Source organism: Equus caballus, chromosome 19, assembly GCF_041296265.1.
Source record: "Equus caballus isolate H_3958 breed thoroughbred chromosome 19, TB-T2T, whole genome shotgun sequence".
NCBI lineage: Eukaryota > Metazoa > Chordata > Mammalia > Perissodactyla > Equidae > Equus > Equus caballus.
In genome coordinates, this window is record NC_091702.1 from 48,205,916 (window position 1) to 48,220,134 (window position 14,219).

The window sequence follows — 14,219 nt, forward strand, 5'->3', positions numbered from 1 at the left end:
AAGCGAGTAACATAAGAGGAGACAAGAGAAAAGAAGAGAAAAACATTCAAAGAAATAATGGTTGAAAACTTTCTAAATTTGATGAAAAACGTTATTTACACACGTAAGAACCTGAGTGGACTCCATATAGGATAAAAGCAAAGAAATCTACTCCCAAACACATTACAAAAAAAATGCTGAAGGCCCAAAAGAAAAACTTGAAAGCACCAAGAGAAAAATGACTCATCACATATGAGAGCCCTAATAAGATTAACAGCTGACTTTCTTATCAGAAACAATGGAGCCAAAAGGCAGTGGAATCATATGTTTAAAGTACTGGAAGAAGAAAAACCTGTCAACCAAGAATCTTATGTTCATCAAAATTATCTTTCAAAAATAAAGGTGAAATATATAGATATTTCCAGATAACAAAAACTGAGAGAATCTGTTGCTAGCAGAACTCTCTTACAAAAAAAACTAACGAAGTTCTTCAGGCTGAAAGACAGTAATTTGAATCCACACAAAATACAAAGAGGATCAGTAAAGGTAATTATGTGGATAATTATAAAAGATAGTATAATTGAGTATTTCTTCTCCAATCTTCTCAACTGATTTAAGAAGCAATTGTAAAAAATATGTATAGAATTTTAATGTGGGATATATAGTATATTTAACAATAACCACACAAAGAAGGTGGATGGGATAATACTCCAAGATAATGGCAAAGAAAGGATAGCAGGTGTTGCCATAATCATATCAGACAAGTGGACTTCAAGACAAAAAAGGCAACAAGAGACAAACGGGGGCAGTAGATAATGATAAAAGGGACACTCTACCAAAAGGACATAATACTTATACATATACATACACCCAACACAGGAGCACCCAAGAACATAAAGCTTAATCATTGCTGAGAGGGAGATTTATGCCAATAAGCAGCTATCTTAAAAAAAATGTGTATCAAATCAATAACCCAACCTTGCAACTTATGACACAAAATAAATGGGCAAAATGAACCAGAAGCAAGCAGAAAGAAGGCAATAATGAAGATCAGAGCAAAAATTAATGAAGTAGAGAAGAGAAAACTAATAGAGAAAATCAAATTGAAAATTGGTTCCTTGAAAAGATCAAGCAAATTGACAAAACTTTAGCTAAACTAACCAAAAAAAAGTCTCAAATTACTAAAATCAAGATTGAAAGAAGGGACATCATTACCTACCTAATAGAATTAAAAGGATTATAATTGAGTACTATGAATGATAATACATCAACACAATAATAGTAGGGGACCTCAACACCCCACTTTCATCAATGGATAGATCATTCAGACAAAAAGTCAACAGTAAAATAGTGGAATTAAAGGAAAAACTAGACCAGATGGACTTTATAGAGATATATATAACACTCCATCCAAAAACAGAAGAATACACATTCTTCTCAAGTGCACAGGGAACATTCTCAAGGATAGAACACATGCTGGCAAAGAGGCAAGCCTCAATAAATTTAAGAAGATAGAAATAATATCTAGCATCTTCTCCAACAATAATTCTATGAAACTAGAAATCAATTACAAGAAAAAAGCTAGGAAAGGGACAAAGATGTGGAGACTAAACAACATGCTACTGAACAATCAATGGATCATTGAAGAAATTAAAGGAGAAATCAAAAAATAACTGGAGAAAAATGAAAATGAAAACACATTATACCAACTCATAATGGGATGCAGCAAATGTGGTGCTAAGAGGGAAATTTATAGCAATAGGCCCATGTTAACAGAAAATAAAAGGCTCAAAGAAGCAATCTTAAACTAAAGCTAACAGAATTACAAAAAGAACAAATGAAGCCCAAATTCAGCAAAAGAAGGGAAATAATAACAATTAGAGCAGAAATGAATGAAATTGAAACAAAAAAGACAGCAGAAAGGATCAATGAAACAAAGAGCTAGTTCTTTGAGAAGATAAACAAAATTGACATATCCTTAGCCAGACTCACTGAGAAAAGAAGAGAGAAGGCTCAAATAAATACAATTAGAAATTAAAGAGAAGAAATTACCACGGATACACAGAAATACAAAAAATTATAAGATAATGCTATGAAAAACTATATGCCAACAAATTGGACAATCTAGGAGAAATGGATAAATTGTTAGACTCACACAACGTCCCAAAACTGAACCAAGAAGAAATAGAAAATCTGAATAGAACAATCACAAGTAAAGAAATTGAAATAGTAATCAGAAACCCTCCAAAAAACTTAAAGTCCAGGAACAGATGGCTTCTCTGGAGAAGTCTACCGAACATTCAAAGAAGATTTAATACCAATCCGTCTGAAACTATTCCAAAAAAATGAAGAATACAGAACACTTCCTAACACACTTTATGAAGCCAGCATCACCATGATCCCAAAGCTAGACAAGAACAACACAGAGAAGGAAAATTACAGGCCAATATTGCTGATGAACATAGATGCAAAAATCCTCAACAAAATATTGGCAAACCAAATGCAGCAATACATTAAAAGGATCATACACCATTATCAAATGGGATTTATACCAGTGACACAGGGATGGTTCGACATTGGCAAATCAAGCAATGTGATAGATGACATGAATAAAATGAGGAATAAAAAGCACATGATCATCTCAATAGATGCAGAGAAAGCATTTGACAAGATCCAACATTGATTTATGGTAAAAAAAAAAAAAACTCTCAATAAAATGCACATGAAGGAAAGCACCTCAACATCATAAAGTCCATATATGACAAACCCACAGCCAACTTCATAATCAATGGGGAAACACTGAAAGCTATCCCTCTTGAGAAAAGGAACAAGGCAAGGGTGTCCACTCTCGCTATTCTTATTCAACACACTACTGGAGGTTCCAGTCACAGCAATTAGGTAAGAAAAAGAAATAAAGGGTATCCAAATTGACAATGAAGAAGTGAAACTCTTGCTGTTTGCAGAAGACACAGTTTTATATAGAGAAACCCTAAAGAATCCATTGGAAAACTATTAGGAATAATCAACACCTACAGCAAAATTGCAGGGTAAAAATCAACTTTAAAAAATCAGTAGAATTTCTACACTCTAATAAGAAACTAACAGAAAGAGAACTCGAGAATACAATCCCATTTACAACCACAACAAAAAGAATAGAATATCTAGGAATAAATTTAACCAGGGAGGTGAAAGACCTATACAATGAAAACTGTAAGATATCAGTGAAAGAAATCTATGATGACATAAAGAAATGGAAATATATTCCATGCACATGGATTGGAAGAATAAACATAGGTAAAATGTCCTTCCCACCTAAAGCAACCTACAGATTCAATGCAATCCCAATCAAAATCCCAGTGACATTCTTCACAGAAATAGAACAAATAATCCTACCAATCATATAGGGCAACAAAAGATCGTGAATAGCTAAAGCAATTCTGAGAAAAATGAACAAAGCTGGAGGCATCACAATCTCTAACTTCAAAATATACTACAAAGCTATGGTAATCAAAACAGCATGGTACTGGTACAGAAACAGACACACAGATCAATGGAACAGAATTGAAAACCAAGAAACACAACCACACATCTACAGACAGCTAATCTTTGAAAAAGGAGCTAAGAACATACAATGGAGAAAGGAAAGCCTTTTCAATACATGATATTTGGAAAATTGAACAGCCACATGCAAAAGAATGAAAGTAGACCATTATCTTTTGCCTTACACAAACATTAACTCAAAATGGATTCAAGACTTGAAGGTAAGACGTCAAAACATAAAATTCCTAGAAGAAAATATAGGCAGTACACTCTTTGACATCAGTCTTAGAAGGATCTTTTTGAATACCATGCTTACTTGGGAAAGGGAAACAAAAGAAAACATAAGCAAATTGGAATTCATCATACTAAACAGCTTCTGCAAGGCAGAGGAAACCAGGAACAAAACGAAAAGACAACCCACCACAAGGAAGAAAATATTTGCAAATCATATATCTCCCGAGGGGTTAATCTCCAAAATAGCTAAAGAACTCATACAACTCAAAAACAAAAAAAACAAACAACCTGATCAAAAAACAGGCAGAGAATATGAAAAGACATTTTTCCAAAGAAGATATACAGATGGCCAATAGGCACATGAAAAAATGTTCAACATCACTAATCATCAGGGAAATGCAAATCAAAACTACACTTAGATACTACCTTACACACATTAGAATGGCTATAATAACCAAGACAAAAAATAACAAATGTTAGAGAGGATGTGGAGAAAAGGGAACCCTCATACACTCCTGGTGAGAATACAGCAATTATGGAAAACAGTATGGAGATTTCTCAAAAAATTAAAAATAGAAATACCATATAACCCAGCTATCCCACGACTGGGTATTTAATCAAAGAACTTGAAATCAAGAATATAAAGAGACTTATGCACCCCTATGTTCATTGAAGCATTATTCACAATAGCCAAGATGTGGAAGCAACCCAAGTGCCCATTAACTGATGATTATAAAGAAGATATGATATACATATACAATGGAATACTATTCTGCCATAAAAAAGACAAAATCCACCCATTAACAACAACATGGATGGACCTTGAGAGTAGTATGTTAAGTGAAATAAGCCAGACAGGGAAAGACAAACACCATATGATTTCACTCATAGGTGGAAGATAAACAAACACATGGACAAAGAGAATAGTTTAGTGGTTACCGGGGGAAGGTGGTTTGAGGGTGGGCACAAGGGGTGAAGGGGCACATTTATATGGTGACTGACAAACAATAATGTACAACTGAAATTTCACAATGTTATACACTATTAAGATCTCAATAAAAAAATAATAACTATAACCACTTCAATTTGGTAACAATCTAACAATACAAAAAAGGATAATTTGTGACAACAAAAACATAGAAGGGGAAGAGAAAAAGGACAGAACCTGCGTAAGCTAAAGGAGATAAGAGGCTATCAGAAAATGGACTACCTCATCTATGAGAACTTTTATACAAATCTCATGGTAACCACCAAATAACTCAGAGCAGAGTCACAAAATACAAAAAAAGGGGAAATTGAGAAACATATGACAGAAAAAGTCAATCCTAAATGGCAGACAGAAATATAAGGAAAAAGAGACAATGGAAATATGAAACAACCAGAAAATGAAAGATAAAAATGGCAGTACTAAGCCCTCATATATCAATAATCACTCTAAATGTAAATGGGTTGAATTCACCAATCAAAAGACACAGAGTGGCTGGATGGATTTAAAAACAAGACCCAACAGTACGTCGCCTCCAGGAGACCCATCTCAGCTTTAAATACCAACATAGGTTCAGAGTAAAGGGATGGAAAATGGTATTCCAAGCAAATGGTAAGGAAAAGAAAGTGGGTGTAGCCATAGTTGTACCAGAGAAAATAGAATTCAAGCCAAAAAGTTTAAGAAGAGACAAAAATGGACATTACATAATGAGAAAAGGGACATTCCACCAAGAAGACATAACACTTATTAATATATACGCACTTAAAAGAGGAGCACCAAAGTAGATAAGGCAACTTTTAATAGACTTAAGTGGAGAAATTGACAGCAACACAACAGTAAAGGACTTTAACAACCCACTTACATCAATGGATAGTTCATTCAGACAGAAAGTGAAAAAGGAAACATTGGCCTTAAATGATACACTATACACGAGATGGACTTAATAAATATATACAGAACATTCCAACCAAAAGCAGCGGAATACCCATTGTTCTCAAGTGTACATGGAACATTCACAAAGATAGACCATATGTTTGGAAACAAAAGAAACCTCAATAAGTTAAGAAGACTGAAATCATATCAAGCATCTTTTTCAACCACAATGCTATGAAATTAGAAATCAACTAAAAGAAGAAAGCTGGAAAAGTCACAAACATGTGGAGCCTAAACACCATGCTACTGAACAAGCACTGGATCAATGAAGAAATCAAAGAAGATATCAAAAATACCTGGAGAGAAATTCAAATAAAAACACAACATACCAAAACTTATGGGATGTAGCAAAAACGGTACTAAGAAGGGAGTTTATACCAAAAGAAGGCTATCTCAAGAAACAAGAAAAGTCTCAAATAAATAATCTAACAACATACCTAAAAGGACCAGAAAAGAAGAACAAATGAAGCCCAAAGTTAGGTGAAGGAAGGAAATAATAAAAATCAGAGTGGAAATAAATGAAAGAGACACTAACAAACAAACATAGAAAGGATCAAAGTAACTAAGAGACACTTCTTCAAAAAGATAAACAAAATTGACAAGCCCACAGCTGGAACAATGAAAAAAAGAGAGGAAGCTCAAATAAATAAAATCAGAAATTAAAGAGGAGAAATCACAATGGATACCACAGAAATATGAAGGATTATAAGAGAATACTATGAAAAGCTATACACCAACAAACTGGACAACCTAGAAGAAATGGACAAATTCTTAGAATCACACAATCTCCAAAAACTGAGTCAAGAAGAAACAGAGAATCTGAATAGACCAATCAGGAGACTGAAAGAGTAATCAAAAACCTCCTAAAAAATAAAAAGTCCAGCACCACACAGCTGCTTTGGTGAATTCTAACAAACATTCAAAGATTTATTACCTATTCCTCTCAAACGCTCAAAAAAAATTGAAGAGGATGCAACGCTTCCTTACTCATTCTATGAGGCCAATATCACCTTGATGCCAAAACCAGACAAGGACAACACAAAAAGGAAAATTACAGGCCAACGTCATTGATGAACATAGATGCAAAAATCCTCAATAAAATATTAGCCAACTGAATACAACAATACATTGAAAGGATAATACACTACAATTAGGTGGGATTTATTCCAGAGATGGAATAAATCCCACAGTATCCACACAACAATCAATGTGATATACCACATTAACAAAATGAAGAATAAAAATCACATGATCATCTCAATAGATGCAGAGAAAGCATTTGACAAGATTCAACATCCACTTATGATAAAACTCTCAATCAAATGGGTATAGTAGGAAAGTATATAATATACTTATATAATATATACTTAATATACTTAATAATAATATAATAAAGGCCATATGTGACAGACCCACAGCCAACATCATACGCAATGGTGAAAAACTGAAAGCTATTCCTCTGAGAACAGGAACAAGATAAGGGTGCCCACTCTCGCCACTCCTATTCCACACAGTAGTGGAAGTCCTAGCTAGAGCAATTAGGCAATGAAAAGAAATAAAAGGCATCCAAATTGGAAAGGAAGAAGTAAAACAGTCACTACTTGTGGATGACGTAAGTCTATACATAGAAAAACTTAAAGAATCCACCAAAAAGCTACTAGAAATAATTAATGAATACAGTAAAGTTGCAGGGTACAAAATCAACATACAAAAATCAGTCACATTTAGATACACTATCAACAAACTAGCAGAAATAGAATTCAAGAATACAATCCCATTTACAATCACAACAAAAAGATTAAAATACCTACCAAAAAATTTAACCAAGGAGGTGAAAGACCTATATGCTGAAAACTATAAGACATTATTGAAAGAAATTAAAGACGTAAAGAAACGGAGAGATATTCCTGCTCATGGATTGAAGGAATAAAGACAGTTAAAATGTCCATATTACCTGAAGCAATCTACAAATGCAATCCCAATCCGAATCCAAATGACATTTTTCACAGAAATAGAACAAAAAATCTTAAAATTTATGTGGAACAACAAAGGACCCCAAATAGCCAAAGCAATTCTGGGAAAAAAGAACAAAGTTTGTGGTAGCGCACTCTGTGATTTCAAAATATACTATAAAGCTATAGTAATCAAAACAGCATGGTACTGGCACAAAAACAGACACACAGATCAATGGAACAGTATTGAGGGCCCAGAAATAAACCCACACATCTATGAACAGCTAATTTTTGACAAAGCAGCCAAGAATGTACAATGGAGAAAGGAAAGTCTCTTTAATAAATAGTTTACGGAAACTGGGACAGCAACTTGCAAAAGAATCTTATACCATACACAAAAATTAACTCAAAATGGATTAAAGACTTGAATGTAAGATCTTAAGCCATAAAACTCCTAGAAGAAAACACAGACAGTATGTAAAAGGGTCTTAGAAGAACCTACTTGAATACCATGTCTACTCAGGCAAGGGAAGCAAAAGAAAAAATAAACAGGATTACAACAAACTAAAAAGCTTCCGCACAGCAAAGGAGACCATGAAGAAAAAGAAAATACAACCCACTAAATGAGAGAAAATATTTTCAAATCATATATCTGATAAGGGGTTAATAACCAAATTATATAAAGAAGTCATATAACTGAAGAAAAAATGAACAACCCTATCAAAAAACGGGCAGAGGATCTGACCAGATATTATGCCAAGAAGATATGCAGATGGGAAACAGGCACATGAAAAGATGTTCAATAGCACTAATTATTAGGGAAATGCAAATCAAAACTACAATGAGATATTATCTCCCATTTGTCAGAATGACTATTAGTAAAAAGAGAAGAAACAACAACTGCTGGAGAGGATGTGGAGAAAAAGGAACCCTCATACACTGCTGGTGGGAATGTAAATTAGTACAGCCACTATGGAAAACAGTATGGATATTTCTTAAAAGATTAAAAATATACCATATGATCCAGCTATTCCACTTCTGGGTATTTATCCAAAGAAAATGAAAACACTAATTTGGAAAGATATATGCACCCCTATGTTCATTGCAGCATTATTTACAATAGTCAAGACTTGGAAGCAACATAAGTGCCCATCAATGAATGAATGGATAAAGAAGATGCGGTGTGTATATATACAATGGAATACTACTCAGCCATAGAAAAGATAAAATTGTCCCAATTTTAACAACATGGATGGACCTTGAGGGAATTATGCTAAGTGAAATAACTCAGACAGAGAAAGACAATTACCATATGACTTCACTCATATGTGGAGATAAACACACAGATGCGAAGAACAGATTGGTAGTTACCAAAGGGGAAGGGGATGTGGGGAGGGCAAATGTAGTAAACGTGCACATGTGTATGATGAGGGATGGCAACTAGACTTTGGTGGTGAACACAATGCAGTTTAAGTCGAAATATAATGATGTACACCTCAAATTTATATAATAGTATAAACTAATGTGACCTCAATAAAATAACTAGTTTCTAGCACATACGCACACAACAATAAATAAATAAGCATTGTATTTTGTTTTGTATGCAGAATTTTCATTTATACTTAATATATTCCTAATTAGTTTTTATATTTTAGGTGTGCAATTGCATTATTAAAATAATTATAATTTTGAACTCTTTCTAAACTTTTAAATATCATATTTCTTTTTCAAGTCTAATTACATTGGAAAGTGTTTTCAGGAAAATGTTAGATAATAGTGATAACTGTTGACACCTCTGTCCTGTTCCTGAGCAACAATGTCACTAGTAAATATTTCACAGGATTTGGTTTAAGATCATGTATGTAGCTCTGTGTGTGTGTGTGTATGTGTATATGTGTGCGTGTGTATGTTTAGCTGAGGGCATTATGATTGAAGAATAAATATTTGAGATCATTACAATTTATTGTGAAAAAAAATCAATCCCTGCAGTGCCAGAGAAAACTAGCCGCAACAAAGGCCATGTCATCACAGTGCTAATGTCAAGTGAAATAGGCACTAATCTAACCTCATTGGCTGTGGCCACCCTCCCTCTTGTCCCACCAGTGCCCAATGATCTGAGTTTCAGAAAAAGCCTCTTCTTGTAGTCTAGAAAATTTTGATTTGTAGAAAAATAAAATCTAGATGGGTTTTTCAGTTTAGGAGACATACTGGCTAGGGGAAGGAGGGAGCAACAAAACTATATTCTACAGTATATACAACATAACATCCACAATATGCATGATACAGTCCAAATTATTAGACACATGAAGCAGGAAAATGTGAGCCATTCTTACGAACAGAGAGCAACTTCAAGGTGAAGCAGATGCTGGTATTACCAGACAAAGATTTAAAGCAGCTATTATACCTAAGTTCGAGGTTCAAAGGAAAGGAAAGGAAAATGCTTATAATGAATGACAAGAGAAATCTTAGCGGAGAAATAGAAAGCATAAAAAAGTAACAACTGGAAAAAATACCTGAAATGAAAGAATAACTTGTGGGCTTAAAAGCTGAATGAAGACTGGAGAGGAAAAGAGCAATTAAATTGATGATAGATCAATAGGAATTATCCAATTTGAAATTCAGAGAAAAAAATGATTGACCAAAAAAAACAACACAGGCTCAGAGACATGTGGGACAATACTGAAAAATTCTACTGGAAAGGTAATGGTGTCCCAGAAAGAGATGAAATAGCAAATGGAGCAGGAAAACATATTTGAAGAAATAAAGGGTGAAATTTTCCCAAATTTTGTGAAAGACGTAAATTTAAGAAGCTCTGTAGCTCAATAGAACCCGAAACAGAATAAACTTGAAGAAAACAAGCCTAGGCATATTGTACTCAAGTTGCTAATAATAAAAGGTACAAAAAATTTTTGAAAGCAGCCAGAGAAAAAAGACAGATTATATATGGAGGAACCAAAAATCAAAATACCACACATTTCTCATTCAGAAACTATGTAAGCCAGAAGACAGTGGAACAACATCTTTAAAGTGTTCAACACCTTAAAAACAGCATATATGCACACACACACACACAAACTGTCAGCCCAGAAATCTACATCCAGCAAAAATGTACTTCAAGAATGAAAGCAAAAAAAGAAATTTTCAGATAAATGAAAGAGAAGTGAATTTATTTCCATCAGACCTACACTCTACAAGAAATGCTAAATGATGTTCTTGTATCTTCAGGAACAAATGAAAAGCATTAAAAATTATAAATAAGATAAAATACAAAAGAATATTTTTCCCTATAGTTAAAAAAAATACCTAAGACTAAAGCAAAAATTATAACAATGATTTAGATGTAGCTCATATGATAACTACTGTATAAAGGACAGTGAGTGAAAGTAAATAAACATGTATGGTTGTGAAATGTCTACTTATGTTAAGTGTTATAAATGTTAACTCTAACAGACTGAAACATTAAGGAAGTATACTGTAATTCCTCAAGCAACCGATTTAAAAAAATGTGATGATAAAATGCCTATATGTAACTAAAATGGAATTCTAATAAGACCTTCCAAATAATCCAAAAGAAGGCAAAAAGGGGAGAAAAAAGAACAAAAAAACCAACAGGACCAAAAGAAAACAAATAATAAACTGGTATATCTAAATCCAATCCTATCAGTAATTATATTTAATATTAATGGACTAAACACTCCACCTAAATGATATAAGACTGGATAAAAGAGCAAGATCCCACTATATGCTCTCTACAGGAGTCATGATGGATGCCTAATGATAAAGCCTCAAAATACATGAAACAACAAAGGAAAGAATTAAAGTGAAAAGTAGACAATTCTATAATCATTGGGAAATTTTAATACCACTCTCTCAGAAATTGATAGCATTAGTCAAATATCAGCAAAATTATAGAGAATCTGATTAACGTTATCAATCTGATTGACCTATTGATTTTTAAGTATATAAAGCAGAAATGAACAGAATTACAGGGAAAAAATCCATAATAATAGTGATTTCAACTTACCTCCCTCAGAATCGAAAAATCAAACAACAAAATCTTCACCAAGATTTAAACAATACAATGTAAAAATCAATTTCAAGTTTGACCTTTGTGTAACAGAAAACATACATTCTTCTCGAGCACACTTGGAACTTTATGGTAATTGTGTATATCTAATTATAAAGCAAATCCCAGTAAATTTTGTAGAACTAGTATCATTCCACCTTCTCTGACTACAATTAATTTTAAAATCTATAATAAAAAACATTTTTAGAAATAGAAAATGTATGTCTTAATAGCTCATAGGTGAAAGGAGAATTATAATAGAATTAGAAAATACCTCAAACTGAATATTAATCAAAATTACAAATTATTAATGCAATTACATATCAAAATTTGTAGGCTACAACTAGAGTGGTACTTACATAAAATTTTTATTTTAGGAAATATAAACAGCTGAAACCAAAGGGAACTAAATGAACCTGACGACTGTAGGTAGATATGACTAGGAATGCCTCTCTTGTCAAAGTCACTGACACTTGCTTAAGTGTGTCATGGTGAGGCAGCAGGAATTTAATCTGATCTATATGAGAAACACAGAAGCTGATGTTTTCAACAACCTGTGAACAGAACTTCATCTCTTTCAACAGGAAAAGAGAATTATAGAAAACAATCCAAATTGATCAAAGAAATATGGATATAGTAGAACACATGAAAGTACCAAATATCCAATCAAGATGAAAAGAACTTTTATAGAAATTGACTGTTGAGAAGAATAGAATAGAAAATTTATGAATAAATCATATTACACACCTGAAAATAACTGCAAATAAAAGGTATCAGGATTTTTTTGGGTGGGGGGAGGGATCCCACCATAGAAACAAATAACTAAACCTGAGTGGGATGCACAGCAAACACCTATTCCAAGTTTCCATAATGGCAATCTTTAAATAAAGTATCTCTAAGTAAGCATCTAAACATAAAGTAATCTCTAAGTAAAACTGCTGGGTTAAATGTTGTAATAATTTAATCATTTGCAGATGAAGCATGCAACTATGGTATAAAAAATGGCAGATCACTACAAAATGGAATAATTCCATCTTGTGATTTATGGGTCACCCATTATAAAAAACATACCACTATTTTCTAAACCTGATACTATAATAAACGCTCAGAAACTATAAAATAGAATGTATTCGATTAAGTGCTAGGTGTTGATCTCTCTATTCTTACAAACAACGAATGGGGTGAGATAAACCTGAAACTTGGATCATACGCAATATTGTCTGAAATAATATGGTCATCTGAATAAAAGATATTCATACATTTGAACTTTTTATTCTGCCCAGTTAGGTAGAGAGGTCCTACATAAATCCTAAATATCTCCTTTCAAGAGGAAGATAATAAGATAAATACAACATATGATAAAAACCACAGTTCTCATAATTTAGTGGAATCAAATGGCAAAAATGGGAAAAATGAGAAAGTCTGGAAAACAACAGACTATAAAGCAGCATAGGAATTAGGTCTGAAACTCAGATCTATATGGTGTCATTCTCTTGCTAGGTCCTTAACCTTTAAAACTGGCCAAATTTCCTATATTATCTCTGCCTCAGATACATCAACCATCCATTATCCAATTTTTGGTTGGGAAAGTCTCTACATACGTATCATTTACAAAGTAGAAAAGTGGATAGACAGGAAGAAGGGAAGTACAGAAAGTTTTGGGACATAATGTGGGGATCTGAAGGAGGAATAAAAAGCTATTTAGAATCAGACACTATGTCCTATCACCTTTTTCTACCAAACACACTGATACCACCTCTCCTACTTTAAGTCAAGGCATTGTATCTCCAGAGTTCATTTCTTTTGAAAGCAGACATCTTACCATGTGGAATTGTGGTCTGGAAAGGACGACTTGGGCTCTTCAGGTTCCATAAAGTCAAGCTACCATCTGAATGGCTGCACATGAACTGTTTGCCCTCATGATGCCAATCAATTGAATGAATAGCCTAATGAAATAACAATTAGAAACAAGTTGAGGGGGAAAAAAACAAAATGTTACATCATTCTATATTCCAAAGGAAAAATATTCTGATATAAAATTATTCCAGCCACAATACTTAAGAAACATATGCAATTTTTCTGACCCAAATCACAATACCTTTGGCTCCATCTATAGGTTTTATGAGAGGCTGTAAAAACTCATCTCCTGAGATAAAGAAAAGTTAAGTAAATTTCATAATTTCATTAGATCCCAGAATTGTTGGTGGTAAATCCTATGCCCTCCCTATATCCTATACTGCTTCTTTGAAAAATTATTTCCATAGAAGTGAAAGCAAGGTTATCAGAAGGTAATTTCTGGTAAAGTAGAGGCCTAGTTCCACTTAAAGTAGCCAATTTAGAAAGTAATTTACATAAAAGCTACCATCTGAGGGCTTACTATCTGCCTGATCCCATGGTAAGCATTTTATGTATATTATCTCATTTAATTGTATAAACAGGTACTATTTTTTCCAATTTATTCATGGTGAAATAGACCTAGAGAGATTGAGATAATTTTTCAGCTCACACAACTCAAAGCGAAGCTCTATGT

At 33.3% G+C, this 14,219-nt stretch overlaps 1 protein-coding gene across 24 annotated transcripts in view; it reads right to left on the reverse strand.

The window, feature by feature from the left end:
- Nucleotides 1–14,219, reverse strand: part of STXBP5L (syntaxin binding protein 5L) — a 349,911-nt gene that overhangs the window by 173,131 nt on the left and 162,561 nt on the right. For all 24 annotated transcript variants that reach the window (XM_023623677.2, XM_070243721.1, XM_070243724.1 and 21 more), the window contains one exon: nucleotides 13,512–13,635. In XM_023623677.2, the coding sequence (XP_023479445.1) occupies nucleotides 13,512–13,635 (124 nt within the window). The remainder of the gene's footprint in view (nucleotides 1–13,511; nucleotides 13,636–14,219) is intronic.